This window comes from Poeciliopsis prolifica, unplaced genomic scaffold, assembly GCF_027474105.1.
Source record: "Poeciliopsis prolifica strain line A6 unplaced genomic scaffold, Auburn_PproV2 SCAFFOLD088, whole genome shotgun sequence".
Classification (NCBI taxonomy): domain Eukaryota; kingdom Metazoa; phylum Chordata; class Actinopteri; order Cyprinodontiformes; family Poeciliidae; genus Poeciliopsis; species Poeciliopsis prolifica.
This window is the reverse complement of record NW_026562463.1, coordinates 461,335-481,746: the sequence shown is the minus strand read 5'-3', so window position 1 is coordinate 481,746 and position 20,412 is coordinate 461,335. Positions and strand designations below refer to the sequence as shown.

Genomic DNA, 20,412 nt, shown 5'->3' with positions numbered 1-20,412 from the left:
TGATGGTCATTATACATGGTGGACAGAGTCCAGACTCATTCAACAATGTTATTTTGAGAAATCCATTTTTTTTTCTGTGACTTCCATCCAAATTGTAAAACTGTGTTCCTTTCTTCTCAAGTCTCCCATAATATTTAGTCTATTGCATTGACATAATTTTGGCTAGTTTATGAAAGAAGCCAATTTAATAATCAAAATAAGTTGATTGAGGAAAAATTGGAGAATGAAATATAATCCACAATAAACAAATCCTGTAAAAAATGTCCCTTCCTTATGATAATTTTGGGCTGGTGAGAACTGGCAGGGTCTTGCATTCTTGCTCTGAGATATTTTGTGACATTTGAGTGTTTCATACATTCATGTCCAAAATTATGCTTCAGTAAATAAGCATGAAATTCAATATACAGCCAATTTACTATAGTACACAAATTTAACAGAAAAGGGCTAATATATATGTATATTTTTTGTTTTATTTTTCTCTTTAGTACAAAAATAATCTTTTGTGTTTACAACAGGTGCTAGCACACTCCCTTTCCTCACAAAACTATCATTTTAATCTGGGTTCAGTCTGTTATGTCAGAGTCATCATGTAAGGTGTAATAAAGCAGAGACGATCTTAAAGATAATTAAACACCAAAGGCCAGACTTTTATGTAAGTGAACTCGTTTGAGTCTTTTGTGGAATCCAGCTTCATTAAAACATATTACATTTTTTTAAAAAAGATAGAACTTCAAAGGAACAGGCTTTGTGATTTATTTTGCATGCTGAAAGGTATTTTAATGAGACTGGATCACTCAAGCTGCTCATTACGATATGAAATTCCTTGCAGATGGGTAAAAGGGAGGGTTTTCAAGCAGTAGATAAAGAGAAACAAATGTTGATGTTATCAGGTAATCCTGTTACATACTGTGGTTCTAAAAACTTCAAGCACAAGCAAAAGACCCTGCAAAAGGAATTATTACCACTTTTAGACTTTGTTATTTACCTTCACTTGCAAGACCGAGGTGAAAGTTTTGGCATCCTCTGCAACTCCTCCAATGTAAAGAGATCTGGTGAAAACTGGTGGGTGGTCGTTCTCATCCTGGACATCAATCACCACCCGGGCTGTGTTAGCTAAAACACACAAACAAAAAAATAATATATAAATACATAAAATAATAGTATAAATAAAATAAGAAATAAAACTGATAATAAAAAAGTCACATTCAACTAAGAAAAAGGGATGCAAAATTCTAAAAAGTGTGGCACAAAACTGCTTTTATTGCGGTAGACGCATACAGAAATCCCATGAAACTGAATGCTTTCACCTAAATTAATCAAGAAGATGCTCTTTTCCCCCAACATCTGAAAACAGAAACCGTATGGTACAACTGCCCACCCACCAAGACATTGCTGCAAAACTTAACTGACTGCTGGAAGCATAAATCAAAGAGACAGCTAGGAGGCCAATGTAACTCTGAAGGAGCTGTACAGATTCACAGTTCAAGTGTGGCAATCTGTCGACAAGACTGCTATTAGTCAGGCACTTTAAAAGTCTGGGCAGCTTGGAAGAGTAGCAAGAAGAAAGTCATTGTTGAAAGGAAACTCTAAGATGTTACATTTGCAGTTCATAAATTGTGGGGATGAAGTTGCTCTAGCGACACAAAACTTAAATGAAACTTTTTGGGCTGCATGTAAATGCGTGATGAAAAAAAAACTGACTGCATCTCTATTTTGAGGAGCAGTGGTGAAAGTTTCATGAATGTATGTGCTTTCCTCAAGTAACCCTTGAAAAAATAGACAAAGTCAAAGCTACAAACCAGTACTACAGTCAAACGTTTTGGATCAAAGCATGGTCACGTGTTAGAATTGCTCAATGTACAGATACAAAGTAGATTAAAAATTTGTTGCTAGATTTAAGCATCGAGGTCTTAGACGCTCTCCATCCAATCTGAAAGAGGTTGTGTAATTTTGTACAATAGAATCGGCAAAAACTCCAGTCACAAGTTGACACACCCCAATAAAAAAAAAAAAAGTAGCTACAATTTCAGAGAAAAATGTTTTTTTCAAATGCATTTAATTTCAATTTACAGTTGTACACTTTGCTGTGTTGGATGTGTGGGTCTATTACATAAAATTTCAAGAAAACACATTAAACCACAGGTGTCAAAGTCCAGTCCTCAGGGGCCTCTGACCTGCAGATTTTAGAAGTGCCACAGGTACAAAACAGTGGAATGAAATTACTCAATTACCTCCTCCTCGTGAAGATCAGTTCTCCAGAGCCTTGCTAATAACCTAATTATATTATTTATATGTGGTGCAGCAGAGGCACAACTAAAAGTTGCAGGAAACCGGTCCTTGAGGACAGTAGTTTGACACCCCTGCTTTAAACACTTTTATGTTCAAGGAACATGAAAAGATGAACATTTCAGAAATCAGTAACAAAAGCCACAAAAGTTAGAAGCCTAATGCTTTTCACTCTTCCTCAACACTAAAAACATGTTTGAATGAATGAGTCAATACATTATTCAATAATATAAGATCGTCAGTATGTTCTTTTAATCTGCTGTAGACTGCATTGAAAGGATATTTTGGTGAAATATTATTTCATTAATTCTCAAGTACTTTCAATTCACTTTTCAGTTCAAAACTCAACTTTAAAGGCTTGTTCAAATATAAAGAAGTCTTTTAAGGTTTACCATGAATTTTCAGAATATCCTCAGAATTGGCAAGGTTGTTGAAACACAAAGAAATGTAAACATGGTGATGCAATGGTGATGAGTCATGTATGGCACCACATTCCTGCCTAAAACTAATTAAGAATTAAGTAATCACAATATTAATGTCAGTAAGCGACCTAACAGGAGAAGAGTGGATGGTAAGATGTCAATTCAAATCAAAAAAGGAGAAGATGATTATGATAATGATGATGAAGATCATGATCATTCATCCTCTGCATTTCTTCTGCTTCTCCTAGTAGACCAAGTTCTGTGCAGGCTGTCACCGGATTTTCAGCTGAAAATCCAGCTAATCAGATTTCTTATAAGAGTTACCGCTTCCAACTGACAAATATGCCCACTAAACAGAGAGTGAGCACAATTTTCTGGCAAGAGTGTACAGCAGGGTGGCAGGAGCCTGTTTTACCGCTTGGCATTCTGGGTTCATGGGCTTCTGAGTAAGTGTGGCAGCAATCAGCGCTATGTGCTCTCTTGATTGATATATGCACTGCTGTGATTGTTTAATATGCTCCTCTGGGTTTTGGCAGGTATGTGACGCCATAGATATTTGAGAAAAATGCTTTACTCATACTGAATTCTGTCAAACCTTCAGATTTTTTTATTTCTCTGTACCAAACTCCGTAAATGTAAGTTATTATCTCAATCAATATCTTAGAGGATTTTTATACATGGAAAACATTATTTATTAACCACAAAATTATTTAAATGTAATTGTGGTTCTGCCAAATTCATTTCAGAAAAACATTAGCTAATGAAACTTGAGATGACTTGCTTTGGAACGCTGAATGACATCTGTATAAATTTGCTTTATAACTCACCCAAACAGCAAATAAAAAAAGAATCACAAATGCATTAAATTTGAAACGAGACATTTTTTCTGATGCTACAGAAAAGGAATGTTGATACAACCATAATAAAAATAAATAAAATCACAACACTAACATGAAGAGAACACAAGCACACAAATCTGCAACATCCTCCAGATGCAAAGCTGAAATCTTCATGTGAAGAAGTTGTATTAACTTGGAGTTCGATCGATTTATTTTTTGTTGTGTGCAGGAGATCTGTAAATGACACAATGATTTGCTGCTTTAATCCCAGTAGAATTCTTGAATTCAAATTGCTTTAATGAAATGAGAACAGCATGTGGCAAACACCATAATTAAAGAAGATAAGCGGAGACTCCGGAGCTGAGCTTCAATTAAGAAGAATGCAGATATGAGGTGAAAAGAAGTAAAAAAAGAAAAGGGAAAAAGGGCATAAAAGAGGAGAATAGTAGAAAAAAAACAGAGGAGAAAGAATTTGAGACTAATTAGATCCATTTGTACTTCAGCTCTAATTATAAATGAATAAATGAGTTGTTTTTTTTCTTTTAAATGCAAATGAAGGGATATGTGAGACCACAAGTTTGATATTGAGCCGAACAGAAGAAAGTAAAGCCTTAGATACGATCATCTATGTCCAAATGCCACAACAATGTACATGGAGCTTTAGGATAATTCAAGCATCTTTGCAAGTTAGAAATAAAACGCTGGTGTACAAATGCCATGAAACAAAGTTCTCAGCAAGAGGAGAAGACGGGCTTTACAGAAAAAACCTAATAAAACCAACAAGCATCTCATCTACAGAAGACGATGCCAAATACTTGCTGAGAAAGGAAAGCCATAAAAGTCAATGGCCTTTCTTAGGCAGAAATATTTCAACTGATAATACATAATCAACAGATTAACAATACTGACATAAGTTCTCAGTCGGACTGTATTGAATCTGGCTCTATGATTATTCTCTATTGCATACAGGTTGATTTATTTGAACTAAATTTGAACCACAATGGATTCTTAATAATTGGATAGAAGTCAGACCTTCTTGTCATCAGAAAAGAAAAAAAAAACAACAAAAAAAAAAAACAACCAGTGATAGGACCGTAGATTAGAGGAACATTTTTTTAAATATAAATATATATTATGTTACAGACCATTCGGAGAGTCGCTGTGTACTCTGGCTGCTCTGTGTTACCTTTACCCCACCAGATCTAATCTGTTAATGTTTTACATTCAATCTTAATATTTGTTTTCTGGTGTATTAGATACTAGAATGTTTGTTTTTTTTTTCTTTTACTTTTTTCTCATGTTTAAAATGTTCAAATTCTAAATTTTAAATACATTTCCATGGTATTTGGAATAGTGTTTTAATTTTTCTGATTTGGGTCTTATATCTTTGGTATCCTTCCATGTGCTTGCAATAATAGCTTGCTAAAATCTCTGACCCAAAATACAAAGACAAAAAAAAAAGTAGTTTAATTCGTGATTACAAGTGTGCAGCACTTGCACCTGCAGTTCCACTTACACTTTGATGGAGCTCGGAGATTTGATGAGACCACCCTCATGGAGTCTGCTTCCACCTTCAGAACATAGCTGGAATTGGTTTCATAGTCAAGGGGCTTGGCTGTGGAAATCTCACCAGTTGTTTTGTTTAATGAAAACACACCTGTGGAGAACAGAACAACAAAAAGTTTTAAAACAAGCTAGTAAAACAGTTCTATTGCTCAGAGGGAATGAGTGAGGAGTCTTGTAGCGTACAGCAAAGAGGAAGTTGTGCAGGGCGGTCTGAGCTGTAAGAGATGTTTGACCAGGAAGAAGCTTTAATGCCAAAAGCTGGAGAAGCGGTGAAGCCCTGATAGGAAAACTCTGAATGCACTCACCTCCCTCATTGCCTTCAACGATGGAATACACAATAGTTTGATTGACAGCTGCTGCCATGATGAGTCCCACTAGGGTTCCAACAGCAGCCTCCTCACTCACTGGTGGAAATCTGGAAAAAGATCAGTCAATCAATATTAATAGATTGGAAAACTAAATATTCGTGTGTCGACTGTTGGCCTACTTTTTCTCAAGGCGTAACTGAGATCTGGCAATGTAGAACAGGCTGTGAATTAAATATGAAATATCCAATTTATGTAATTTTTTTTTCTCTTGGCAGAGCTGGCAGTGAGTTCATCACACACTGTGTTCACAGATTAAAAACTGGACGGCAATAGGGCAGGATGTCAATCTTTAAAAGTATTCTGAGATAAACGGAGAATTTGGTAATTACATACACATCCTTGATGCCATTCAAAAATAAGTACAGAAGTTAAAAGATACATAAGTTAGTTTTCAAAAAAGCTTGAAGTAGCAATTTATGGCTTATTATCTTAACCAAAGTTCAACAGTATATTGTACCTCAATTAACACTCTCAAGTTTAAAGCAAGTTCAGATTACGAGAGAATAGCTGATAAATTAAGCATCTCAACATGCAAAGAGTCTGGAACAACTGTAACCTAAGCAAACAGATCATCAATCTGAGATGCAGTCAAGAAGGTCAATCTAACTAGAGGAGCAGCAGGGATTCAAAGATCATGAGGGAAAATCTGTTTATGAAACAACTGTTAGTTCTGAACGCCACAAATCTAGTCTTTATGGAGAAGACAGTCATTGTCTTTCCACAGCGTCAAATAATGTTTGCTATTACAATATGTTGAGTTGCAGATCTATCAACAAAAGACACATATACAGATCAGTCAGTCATGCTGGCTGCTGAACTGCATAAATGCAAGAATTTTCATTTTACGCCTACAGTATTTCATGCTTTCAGGCTTTACATACGTTTGTACCGTAGGTGGAAACTGAGGGGGGAAAAAATTCCTGCTGGCAGGTAGAGAGCATGCAGACTAGACCAGATGACTGTGCAGTAACAATACCAACCGTAGCATCATTCCACGACTTTCTTGGGTTAAGATATACAACCCCAGGACAGTCATCTTTTCCTATACTATTGATTTAAGCATATGCTTAATTTTTATTAGCTCATTTTGTTCAATTAAACAACAAACATACGCTTTATTGGATCGTTTTGTGGTGGTGGGCAGTTTTCTGTGCTTGCATTTTTGACTGATTTTGTTTTTGAACCTGCCAAACCGCAAATTTCCAGCAGGTTTTTGTTCCATTAGGAAAGCCCACTCCAGTCATTAGGCCAAGCGTCACAGCTGGCTAAGCGTTACAGCAGGGGCAACCAACTGGCCAGGCCATCAAGTCATCACCGAGTGATAAATTATGTTGTTGGAGAGTCACAGGGAGTGTGTGTTGAGTGTGTTTGTTCACTTTCGGCCAAGTCAATGTCTTAGTGAACCACCTGCTCTACTTGAGTGAATAAATATAAAACAAGTCTATTGAAGAAATGTGGTGTGTAGGGAACCTGCAGACAACCTGATACTGACACACAAGCCTTACAGATTACATAACCATTGAACCATAAGGTCACTTGTTTTTTTTGGTTGTTTTTTTTACTTGTACTGAAATATATGTAGATGTCAGTTTTTTCTGAGAAGTAGCATGGAATTCAAATTAGAATGTCATCATTTAATATTTTAATTATATATATTTGGGCTTTTATTAATATTCTAGGTCAAAATGTCTTTTGAAAAAAAAAAAAAAACAAAACAACTAAATCACATTGCAAAGAGCAGCTCTCTAGTTATTCATTCAAAACCTCAACAGCATAAAAAAAAATTACAGCACAACGTTATGAACTTTGTTGCTTTTTCTCAGCAGAACAGTCTGTTTATTACAATCATTGGTATTACTGACTGTCAGCTTGTTTTCACACCTCTTCATCCGATAGATTTAGTTCTCTTTTGTCTTTGGTATGAGACCATGACCCATTTCTCCTGCTAGCGCCAGATTAGTGTGTGTTTTTTTTTTGGTTGTATTTACCCAGAATGCCCTGCATCATCGTCTGTTTCCTGCTTTTGGAGCAATCTCCAGTCTGCTTGGCATTCACATATGCATTTGAATTGCACCAGGGTTGAATTTGATGAAAGCAGACCAAACCAAATAGGACTGATGTGAATGCCTCCTTAGGCTCGCCTCCAGAAACTTTTACAAGTGGTTGCCAGATGGGTTTATAAACATTTTGAGGTAATACGCCAAGACCAAAAGCCAGCATTTTACCAATTTTAATTAGCTATGTTTCTATGGAGGAACTTTAAATTTGAGTTTGACAGAAAAAAATTAATAAATGTTTTTCTGTTTTTTGTAAACATTCTAGTAGACTGTAAATTCAAGTACCTGATTTGACGTGTGGTTATTAACATGTAATTGTCGAGAAGTACTGAGTGCCAAGGCTTGAAAGATGTTATCTAAAGAATATCAAGTGATTTGTATGATCAGGGTGAAGGTAACAGGCATGGACTGATGAGTCCTAAAAAATCCTGTTACAGTCCTAAAATCTGTTCAGTATTTATTTTCACATAATTGCTCCAGCTTTCTTCTGTAACAGTAGAAGTGGCTGCTGAGATTAATAACATCTTAAAACTTCTTAAACAAAAGTATCATATTTCATCTGAATAGATCAGATTTCTGATGCAAATAATTAAAAAACCAATGCATCTACATTACTTCCAAATAAATAAATCTATTAACCAGAGATTTAATAGCGTGCAAGAATTTTACCCTGGTGTGCGAAACTGAGCCTTTCTCACATGCAATTACAAGTACCTTATTAGAAAGTAAAGCAGAAGCTATTACTCAGGAAAGAAATGTCATAAAAATTATTCTCATTTGCAGTCACACTTATAGAAGTACAGATGGATGCAAAGCTGCCTAAACTCATTCCACATGTAAATGACTGTGTTATTTTAGACATTTGCATAATTCACTCAAAACCAAAAAGTTTGGAGCTCAGTTTATTCAATTTAGTTGGTGCAGCAGCTGCACAAATGAAAACCTATGAAGTAATATAGGCTTTTTAGTTCTGTTGTAAAAGCCTCCCTTTGATGGTATAATTCTCTGTTGAACTTCTTGTTTCATAGTACACACCGTCTTGACTTTCTTCATGTCTTCTCAATAGAAACATCAATTTTTCACTTCTTCTCTGTTCATACACGTCGGCCTCTGGAATTCTCTTCTCTGCACCTTCCTGTTTTTATTTCCCTCAGCTCCAGATTTCAATTGACATGTTAGCAGACCTCAGCTGCCTTTAATATCCTCTAGTTCTGTCCTCTCCAAAGAGGTGACCAGATAAGGCTGAAAGAGCAACTTGACAGAATGCCTGTAAATCCATAAACTGACAGAACACCCAAACTCACTGGATTCCATTTAAAATGAAGTCACAACAAGTCACACAGTAAAGTACACTTTACAAGTCGAACGCAGCTGATTTTTCAATCACATTGCCCCACTCTCCTGTATTCTGAGTTGGACTAATGTAGTGCACATGAACACATCAGATATCATTTTACAAATTGCTACATATTTTACCAGGCTTATAGGTTTGGATTTGTCTGCACAGAAAATGACATTAATTACCACTTGGTGTCATTTTTTAAATATTTAATCTTTCTATTTTTATTGAAGTGAACCGCATTTAGTGTATATCATACCTGCCTTGCGATAGTGAGAAATTCAGCAAACAGGAATCTGTTTACATCAACTCTGCAATAGATATCACTGAAGAAACACCTTAAAAATAAATCATGCTTCAAATGTATTTTTTCACCACGAGCTAAAATACTTTCAGACAAATTGTGAGACTGATTGTTATGACCGTATCACATTTTAGTATACACCTGGAACACGGTAAAACTTGTGCTGCTGTAGTTATAGAGGCACTACAGTAACTTGTATTCATTCACGGGGGAGTTAGCTGTCAAATAAATGCACTCACATACCTGAAGCACACATTCGGACTAAATATAAGTCATGGATAGCCTAACACAACTCTTCTCTCATACACTTCCTGCAGTGAAGAGGGGAACACAATAATGAGAACAGTGATCAGTTGTGGCAGTCTGTTGGAGGATCTTTCCCTCATTGCCACTGGCATTTATTTGTCTCAATCATTTTTTTTTTCTGCTGAGAATTCGGCTTCCAACATTTCGAATAGATTATTTCTGGGTTGCCACCTTATTATGACCTCTAACAGGAGTGTAAGCTGTATTTCCTACAACAGAGATGGCGATATGCAGGTAGAAGAAAACACTGTGTTATGATTGGCAATTTTAGATTAAACTAGAAATAATTAGTCTGTCATAAGTACTCATCCATACAGTGAACAGCCATTCAAAAGTTGTTTTCTTGCAGACAACAGTGTGTCACTCCATGTATTGTCAGAATGAAGACCTGGCTGACAGTAAACCAGAAAATCCAAACACTTTGGAAATATCTGTTCTTTACTTTTATATTACTGGCAATATTTACATTCAGTACATATAGTGATCTGTTTTATAATTCACACATTTTAATATCTATATTTTTCAAAAATACTAAAAATACAAAATTATTTCAATACCTAATGATGACTGAAAACAAAATATATAAAAATGGTTAGAAAATGAACAAAACAATCACTGTGAAGCAAGAAAGATTGGTTGCAAAATTTAAAACATCGTGAACTGAATGATAAATGGTGCAAAACCCACTAAAATATTTATCCAATTCACACTTGGACTGTTGATCAGTCCTGCTTGAAGTCATTGTTCCTGACTGTTTTCACACAGACTACCATGGATGGATGTTTCTCTGTAGCCTTACACTTCTTTGGTTTGCTGGGCTGTGGAGAAAGAGTTGCCTTTCTACCTTTCAGCCTAGAAACAGCCTTGTTCCTGCGGAAAAGAGCAATAATGATGGTCTCTGTGTCAAAGGTGCAAAGTGGCTTTTTCTCTACTCTTCGGAGAGATTGAATCGATTGTGCCACATTGCATAAAAGTTCCAAAAAGGATTGTTCACAATCAAAAAACTGTATTCAGACTAAAGCCATTTCTAGGTAGATGTACTCTCCTGCAAAATCACCTTCCAAATTGAGGTATTTGAGAGAAACAGAAGAGAGCAAGAAACAGCCTATTCAGGAGTTTCTTTAGTCAGTAAAGAGGCATTATTTTTGCCTATGCTGAGCTCAGGCAAACCTTACAACTTCTTTGCATTTTTTTTCTTTTCCAATAATCTTTTATATAGCATGTACATAGTGTGATAAATCTAAAAATGTCCTATAAAATATAGAAATGTTTTAGCAATTAACATGCAAAGAAGGAAGGCACTTTCACTGATAATGTTAAGTCTAACAAGCGCCGAGATATGAATGAAGTTTCGGGAACAAATTACACTTACGTAGTACATATTTGCAAAAAGTACACCGAGCAGAGCAAAGCCATTTTACAAAGTATTAACTATAAGGGATAAAAATAACTATATGTTCCTCACTTTTTGCAATATTTCTATGAAAAATGAGAGCCATGTGTTATTTGTTTGCATTGATTTGTTGAACTGACATATTAAAAGCCAATGAAATAAAATTTAGACCTTCAAGGTTTGTGAATTCTTTTGCAAGGTAACGTATAAGGTTACACACATGTGCAAAATTCTGCTTTAGTATTTTCTAGTAAATATATTTCCTCCAAAGATTTATTTACATCAAAGCATAAAGTTAGGCAATGTGTTAAACAGTAAATATAATCACTTCATACAGTGTTGTTTTGTATCTCGTGAGCAGAGGAAAACAGAAAAATCAGCTGTACAAACAGAAATAATTTAGTGCATTCTCTCGCTGCTACCTCATCTGTCACTTTATCTGTAGCCTCTTCTCTTTTCTAGACATTTGCTAATTGACCGCAGGATTTCCATTAGGAGTCTGCTGAGCCAGTGGTCTCAGCTTTCTGCAATAACAACCTTTAAAGATTGTCTCAGGCTGTTTGAGCCACTTCCTTTCTGTCTGTAATTTAAAGTTTCATGGTTCAATACATATGCAGCAACAATTTTAAGAGAGGTTACAGAGATATAATGGTTTTCTTTAGTGAAAAGCTGTATTTAAGACCTTTAGATACAGCACAAGTGCAGCTGGAGAGTTCAGGGACTTTTAGATTTTTTTGTTCTTCTGCATATCATTGCCTGAACAACACAGAAAAAACATCTTCACTTCCTACAATTTTTATCCATTAAGGGCCAAATCCATGAAACTCTGTCCATTCAACAATCCACCAGCCTTAAATCCATATCAGGATCCATATTTGAGGAAATATGGATCAATTAGACATCAAAATGAGTTGAAAATTCACTTTTTATGCAGTTGACTTAGTTGCATGTTATTGCTACATGTCAAGCTGGAATGTAAACTCTGCACTTCAGAGTGCAGCTACTTGGGCTTACAAACACCAAATATCGCACACAGGAAAGTGAAAACATTTTTGCTACTCAGATTTTTATGTCAAACTTAAATGTTTCATTAAATCAAACATAAGTAGTATGACATTCTGGGGAAGTTCAGATATTTCAGAACGTGGACAACTTGGTGTTTTTAAAGCAACTCCAAATTCTGCTCTGTATCAAAAAATCCTGATGGAATTTGTCCTTGTGACCTTAAATTCAAGCACATTTGGGATACGCAACAAAACATAAACACACCATCAACTGGATTTCTTAATGGCTCAAAAAAAAAAAAAACGACAGTAAAGACTTTGGTGTGAAGTAGTCAAAGTTTGGACTCAAGCCCGATTGAGATCCATCTCCTCCAGTGAGATAAAAGATTTAATTTCAGCTATGGTTGGGAAGTTGTTGCCACCAAGGGTGACACAACTTATTAGGTTGAGGAAACAAATTTTTGATATTGATATTGTGACCCCATAGTGACCTCTCTTTATGTTAATGCTCCTTCCTATTACAGTTGTCCAGTAGAAAGGTTTCTGACACCTTCTAGAAGGAGTATAAGCTACAAAAGGTCATCACTAAAGAAGCAGTTAATCAATATGCATAAAGTATATAACTGAAAATTTGAAAGTTATGTAGAAATGTGGAAGAATGAGTTACACAAAAAACAGAGATATTTGACTGTGATGCAAAGTCCATTCAAGTATTTGTGGGAGATTTAGAAGGTGTAGAATTAATGTTTGAAAATTATTTCACCTGGTCAAAGTAGAAAAATAACTTTTTAGCTCTGTTGCTCAAAGCTACAAAGTCTTGTTGCAGTAAAACCTAAGTTAGCTTTTTATTTATAAGTGTAAGAATCCAGAGTGGAGAGGCGCAGAATCCAAGCTGCTTGAGAGCGTCCTTCATTAGCAGTATGTCGGTATCATGAGAAAAAATAAAATGAAACACCACTTGAAATATATCATTCTGTAGGTAATTAATTTTTGTAACGAGTTTTACATTTGAAATTGAATTAGTGAAATAAATTACCTTTTTCTGAGGTACTGCAGTTCGGTAGAGGAGCAGGTGCGTCATCTTTTGCTGCCTGTCAAGATACCATTAAATCACCAGAAACACCTCAAAATCCAAAAAAGGAGCTTCTGATCTTATGCACTTGTTTACTTTCTTCATTTTTTTATCCCCAAAACTTATTTTAATTTTAATATGGGCTTTTTAAAAATGTCTGATCTTCCTGACTTCTCAGTATAATACTGCTGTAACTGTTAACCAAAGATTTGAACTCTGAAGGTGACAATGTACCTGGAGACTCTGTTAGTAGCAATAATAATATTCCTAACATTTTCATATTTCCGTTGATGCTTTATTTATGCTACACTAATGAGTTTAGTGAAAGACATTTATTTCAGGATGAAAGAAAGAAAAGATCATAGGCTGAACTGTTTAACAGGACAAATATTTATTTTGGTGTTGAAACAGCATATATTTTGCTCTTAAAATCTTTCTTTGACATTCCTTTAAACTTAGGCATACAGGAAAATTAATGACTATCTCTCATATTAACAACTGTTATTCTCTTTGTCGCTACTACACACTTAAAAAGAGTGAGTTGTTTTTAGAACATAAATCATCCTTTTTATTCTTTTTTTTATTCCAAGTGTACTAAATTATTTATCTTTCTTTGCTTCTTTATGAATTATTACAGAGTATATTTATTTGTTTTCCTTTCATGCTTAAGAGACGGAAGATCTGAAAAGGAATTACAATATGATCATTTACTTTATTATTCTTTTATTCTTGTCTACTCTCAATCTTGGTATAATTTCTCATTACTGGTTTCCATTTTTCTTTGTTCTGAAATATTTCAGAGCATCAATAACAAGTATGACTGGACAAAAAAGATTGAGGATCTTCTCCTGGTAACAATCCTTTGAATAAGGTAATGAGCAGAAGGTGGGGCTCATTTGGAAGTAATTTAACACCAATGTTGTCTTAGCTATGAACTCATGACTCGGTAGTCAGTTAGGTTTTCTTCAAGCAGCTCCTCATCGACACTTTCAAGAAGGAAAAGGCATCTAATTTAACAGCAACTATCTTAACAAGCTCCATGCCGTGTATGCGTGCCTTTCCTTATTGAATCTCTTTTGAATAGATGGTTTAAACAGTTGTTGCAATTGACAGGGAAGTCACACCAAAGTTAAATTTTTAGATTCTCATATACAAGCAAAAGAAAAAGATCTGGACAGAGGTTTGGTGGAATGCCTCCATCTTGATTTTTTTCTCTTTCTAATCAAATATTTTTCTTTCTGTGAGTCAGAGAGACCCACAGAAAAAGGATTTCCTTGATCTAACATGAAATGTTTTAATGCTGAATTAATATTAAATATTTATATACATCCAATACTGATCTCACTTGAATAAAGTATACAATTATTCTTCATGTATCTTCATGTGCAGAAATAGAACCTCACATTAGATGTTATATAATTCCAAACAACAAAAGTGCAATTAGATTAAATGTTACATATTTTGGTCATTTTAAACCACATACATACAATAAAAATTGCTCCAGTAATCTGTGTGGATTGTTTGCATTGTTGTTTATTGTTCGCTTCCCTGAAACCACCAAATTCAGTGTTTAAATTAAAAAAAAAAAATGTTGCTGATCACAAGCACTGAACTCTGTCTAGCAGTCCACTTAGTCTACTCAGTGGAACAGGTATAATCAAACAGGACTATGTTTATATTGGTGCATATGCTAGATCCAATAAATAATTTATTCATTTTCTAGGCTTTGTTTCTGTGGAAACGTCAAATATTGCTACATATTTTACATGCTAATCTTTGCTCTTTACTGCAACTAAACTTCAGTCGCTGCGACATGTTAAGTCCAAGACAGAACACAAAACTTGACACTGATCCTTTAAGGTAGTGAAGATATGCAGTCTAGTCGTGTCATGAAGGAATCTGTCATGAAAGGACCTTTCGCATTTTTAAGAAGCCCATTCAAAGTTTTCCTTTGATCCGTTAGTTTGATAATTTTACGATCAAAGGCAAGAAATATGTCAGTGCGTCTGTCACAGGCTGGTGAAAAAAACGGAAGCAAGCTCAGTAACCACCTATTCAAACGAAAAAGATGGGAGAATATGAATCACCTTCTAAAGCCTTTCTTTTCACCGATTTTGGTTTAAGGTCACAAAAAGCTGCAGGAATTGAGTTTTATGCATTCATGCCACACTTGCTATTTTGCAAGCTTTAGGGCATTTATATTGGAGGCCTAAAATATGTTAGATGCATGCCAGTTGTTTGATCTGGTAAAGCGAGAGTGTTGTCCACCTGCAGCAATTTTGCCCAGTGTCATTTTGTATTTCCACCGGAGTTGTATTGTGTTCTTGAGGTTGCTCCACATTGTTTGAAAAAGAGGAAGTCTTCAGCCAACTGAAAGCCGACAAACAGGAAGACAAAACTTGCGAAAGATGTCATCATGTGTGACTGCACAGATGCCTGCCTCAGCACTGACTCCGGGCGGTGTCTGTCATGTTTAGAGTGTCAGTCTACCTCTGCCTGTCAATTTCAGTTTTTGTAAATCTTCCTGTCCATTTGCATCAGCGCAGTTCTCTATTCAAAATTCCACCTGCTTGTCTGCTTGTTTGCTTAATCTACTTCAATCTGTCAGCCTGTCAACTCATCTGCCATTTTAAAGACTTATCATGCAGTATGTTGATCTGTCTGCGTTCGTCTGCCTATCTGCCTGTCAACTTTAATGTGTTTTTGAAATGCTCTATGCTGACAGTGATGCCACTTCTTTTCCCCCTCTTTTTACCCCCTCAAACTTCTTTATTGCAGTTCTTTCCTTTCCCCTCTATTCCTTCTTTTCTAGGACTACATGTCAAACTATTCTTTCCAGTGTCCTCCATCTACCTCTGATATTGCATAACTTTGTGCCTCATCCTTTCTTCACTTGCTTCTGATCTGAGATTGATCTTGTAAATGGATAGATTGTTGCCAAGTGTTGTGCTATTGAAACACATTTAAAATAATCTGTGCACACTTTTTTACTCTGCCTATCATAATATAAAATGGGGAATGATGCATTTCTTATATATTTGAAAGAAAAATATTGTTTTGCACTTCTCCGTGCCCCAATGCTCTTCTCTCTTTGCCTGCATCCTATTTCTTAACTCACTCCTCTCATCTGACAGAACCCCACTTATGATCTTCCTTCTAAGCAGCTTGTTGGGTTTTTCTTCCATATTAACTGCATTGCTATATCCACATTTATAAGTTGCTTGTAAATGTGACTTTTATATCCTCAAAATGAATATATTTAGATAAATGCCTCAACTCCCAGTTTGAATACAGCATAATTAGCCAAACGGCAATGCAGTAAAAACAATGACATATGTTCACGTTATTTTTCCGCAGCTCGTCAGGAGGTCTTATTGCAATGCAGATATCCTCGGGTTTTAGATTTTAAATGTTGGGGTTCTGTGGCAAATAATTTGTGACGTTTACTCTGAAAAGCAGTGTTTAACCTTCCTTTACTGGTTATTCAGCACTGTTTCATTACATCACACTCTCATTTAAACAGCGCAGCACTCTGTGCTCCCGTCACCCAGCGGTCAGACGGTTGACAGAGAAGAGGGCGATGCAGTTTTCAGATTGTATGCTTCATTCCTGTAAAGTGGGTCGTCTCATATGTACTAATTTAAACGCTGATCCAGATGGCATGTGGGTTTAATGTTCCACAGCGTGATTAGATGGATAAATTTCTTGGACGGCTTATTTTTCAGTGCTCAATTAATCAAAATGAATGTGTTAAGGTTCTAACTTCTATCATTTTATTTCAGACAATTTGTGACAGGCGAAAGAAAACTATTTCTAGTTGGAACTGTAACTAATGAAGTGGGTTTAATGTGAATTGGCTTAATTTAAAACAAGTTCCTGTCAAGGATGAACTGACATTGTACTGATCTTTCAGAGGGATAATTATCAGAATATTATGACCAATCATCACTCATGAGAATAAAGGATCAGTGAGGATCAAGGCATCTGGAGGACTTGGAGAGATTGTTCAAAGGAGAATAGTCAAAGGTTCTATTCTCTACATGTTCCAACATTGTTAAACATTATCAGAGAATACAAAAGGCTGTCAAGGAAGGAAGATCTAGGAAAAAATAATTGAAAGCATATTTCAGCAATTTTGTTAAAATTATTATTTATCAACGGGATTTGATTTCCTCCACTGAAAATATATTTATGCCATGTCAATTAAACATAAAAAATTATTTGAAAACATTTTACTCATCTGTTCAATGGATGCCAATCAAAGTGGGTGTCATTGTTGTGCATATGCAAAGAAATACAGGATTGCAAAAACAGAAGGAGTGTAGGGGGAGTTTTGGTCAAATGTGAGAAAGCTGCAGAGATCTGCTGCGTCTGCATGTGGAAACCGATTGTATGTGGTCTGCTCAGTCACAAACTCAGCGATTAGCCACAGAGACATCTCAAACATCCTCTAAAACTGGTGAAGATGATGAAATTAAACCTCGGAAAGACCTTGTGGTACAGCAGATGTGGAAAACAGGAATTGCTCTCCATGGATAAAGTGGAAGAGGGATGTGTGGGAAGGTTGAATGATGAAAGGAATCAGGTTGGACGGAGTAACATCAGTGTAAAATGTCAGCAAGGAGATTGTGAGCGGAAACACAGGGAAAAATATATAAATTGGCATGTTTCAGGTTTCTGGACATCTGGACAATATTAACCTAAAAAAAAAAAAGCATAGTATGCGAGTGTCTCCAAGTGCTCAAATAATTATGAGGTTGATTGTCCAAAAAAATTGACAATTGACAGCTGGAGCCACAGAAAGCATTAAAGATAAGAAAATATGTGAGGATTCATAAGTGCAGACAGAGCATCTGTATGTATGATTAAGGACAGAATTGAAAACATTATCAATGCATAGGAGGGACCTGCTGTTTCAGTCACAAGAAAAACATTTTTAGTTGCATCAAAATGGCAACAAAAACAAACTTTGAGTCATTTTTGCTTCCTAAACCCCTGAAATAACAATTTTGATCATGAGTTGTGCAAAGCAAAGCAATGAAGAGCCTGGCTCTGAATATTTCACAGTCATGTTCATTTACTTTTGCAATCATGCAAAGCAGAAGTTGACAAAATGATTCTGTCTGTTCCCAGTCCAAGATTAAAGATTTAGTTTTTAATTCAATTTTGGTGCTCCAGCAAAGAAACATATAATCAATAGTTACTGTAATGCCTGCATGCATTCAAATCCTACATTTTCTAATACTTTATTTACTCTGATGACAGCAAAACATGACTGTTATCAATACACTTGATGCATATAGTGTATCCAGGCTCAGAAGCTGGATTAATAACAGTCAAATTTATCTTAATTTCTCATAATAATCTGCTTTGTTATCTCTATGCGCAATGATGTCAGCCACAGCACTATATTTCCACGTTTTCTCATATCACTTCTTGCTAAAAAAGAATGAAACAAGGCTTTGAATGTCTGAAACATGTCTTTGCCTCATCACACTTTCTAATTAGATTAATTAAAGTGAGCAGTTACAAGATGTTTGATGCCAGGGAGGACCTGTGGCTGTGTGTAAACACTTGAATAAAGGAAAAAAAAAATACACACATTTTTAATGTATGCATACATAGAAAAAAAGAGAAAAGGGCTTTAAATAATATTTCAGTATTTCCTTACTGTTCACTTAACCTCCTGTTGATCATTTCCTATGGTTGCTAATAACTATGCATGCATCTGTGACGCTGCCTGCATACTGATTCTGCAGGTGCATCAAGCCCTTTACAGTGAGAGGAGAAAAGGGAGCTCAGGCTAAACAGTTGCAGCAATGATTTAACACAACTTCTTTCACGGCTTATTAGCTTTTTCACTAGATGAGCAACCCGCAGACTGAAAATGCACAAACAGCAAATAGAGCCAAAGATATGGTTGACTGGTGCTTAGTGTCTGTGTTCAGCAGAGAGAATTGGCTGTTTCACTGGTGCATCAATGCAGCCGCATCCAAAAATCTTTTGAACTCCATCCCAGTCAAATAAAGCATGTTTGACCTGAAAAAATGATTTGGCAGTAGTAGAAACATATATGTTGTTAGTGCTTGAAGTGAAATCTGTATTGGGTATGCAACAAACAGCAAAGCTAGAAATTGCAATAAGATACTCATTTAAAATTTAAGATGTAATATTTTATGTGTATAATTGCACATAAAAAATATAATAGTCAAAATATTCTCCCCAATGTTTTGTTGTTATTGATGTAAATTGAAGCACCGACCATAAGTGCTGACTATTATCTGGTGTTATAAAATAAAATCTATGAGAAATTGCACATATTTATATTCTCCATCTGTACTGCTTATCCAATATACTACATATCGTCATCTTCCTAAAATAATGGCCTAAGTCATTTTTGCCAAAGTATTTTGTTTTGCCTAAATTATCTTTTGGGAAAATGATGGCAGTTATTTTAAAACATTTTTGTTGTTGTTGCCAAAATTAGTTTTGGGCATTATTTTAGGAAGGTGGTGATTTGAGAAATATTGAAACAATGTTTAAGGTGTGATTTTCTATCTAACTTCCGAAAGTTGTGGTTCAGTTCTATTTTCAGCCAGATTTACTGTGGGCATTGTGTTCTTTAGGCAATTTCTATGTTGATTTTATTGGTCCATCTCAGATTATAAGGAATCTTTCTATATAATTTTTGTTGTTTCATTTGATCCAAAATAAAGAAACATCCAATCGTAGCACTGTGTCTCCATTTTCCCCAACATGTTGATAACTATATTTACTCTGATCTTTATACATTTCTCCTGTTTTCTAAACTATGCTGTTGCTTGGTAAAATTTAGTTCAAGGTTGGTTAAGTCTAAGGTGCATACCTACAAACAAACAGATTAATGCAATATTCTTTGCATTTTGTGTGTGTGTGATTTTAAGTAAAGCAGTTTTTTTTTCTATATTGAATTGTATACAATTTTAGTCACAATAATCATGGAAATTGATTTTATCACATAAACCTTTACCTTGGGTGTGAACATTTTTACATCCACTCTTGGTAAAGCTTTTTGGGGGGTAAAAATATAAAATAGCTGAGCTCAATTAAACAACTCTCTAATTAAAATCTGCTGTTTAAAAATGTGTTATTACTGATTCCTAGCATGAATTACTTTGGCTAATAAAGTGATTACCAGTAGCTAGACTTTTGCAATAATTAAATCATTAACAATCCCATGCTTTGTTAAAGAAAAGGCCTTCGAAAGTTTAAACTGTTGCTTCTTGTAACGCCTAGCATTGCTGCAATACTAAAGCTATCTAGTTTATTTGAAAAACAATTTGAAGCTTAGACTAAAGTGCATTAACTTTTTTTGTATCCTTTGCGATAGTGGTACAACAAATGGCATTTTATAACTTTTTTTCTTGCCTGTATGTGCTTTTCTTGGAGTCATGCAACGTGCAATTTCCGTTGTTGT

At 35.4% G+C, this 20,412-nt stretch overlaps 1 protein-coding gene across 1 annotated transcript in view; it reads right to left on the bottom strand.

Moving 5' to 3' along the window:
* Positions 1-20,412, bottom strand: part of LOC129353343 (protocadherin-15-like) — a 204,991-nt gene that overhangs the window by 40,912 nt on the left and 143,667 nt on the right. Inside the window, exons 27-29 of the mRNA XM_055022626.1 lie at positions 5,419-5,528; positions 5,064-5,204; positions 986-1,113 (exon numbers count right to left, since the gene is read on the bottom strand). Of these exons, the coding sequence (XP_054878601.1) occupies positions 986-1,113; positions 5,064-5,204; positions 5,419-5,528 (379 nt within the window). The remainder of the gene's footprint in view (positions 1-985; positions 1,114-5,063; positions 5,205-5,418; positions 5,529-20,412) is intronic.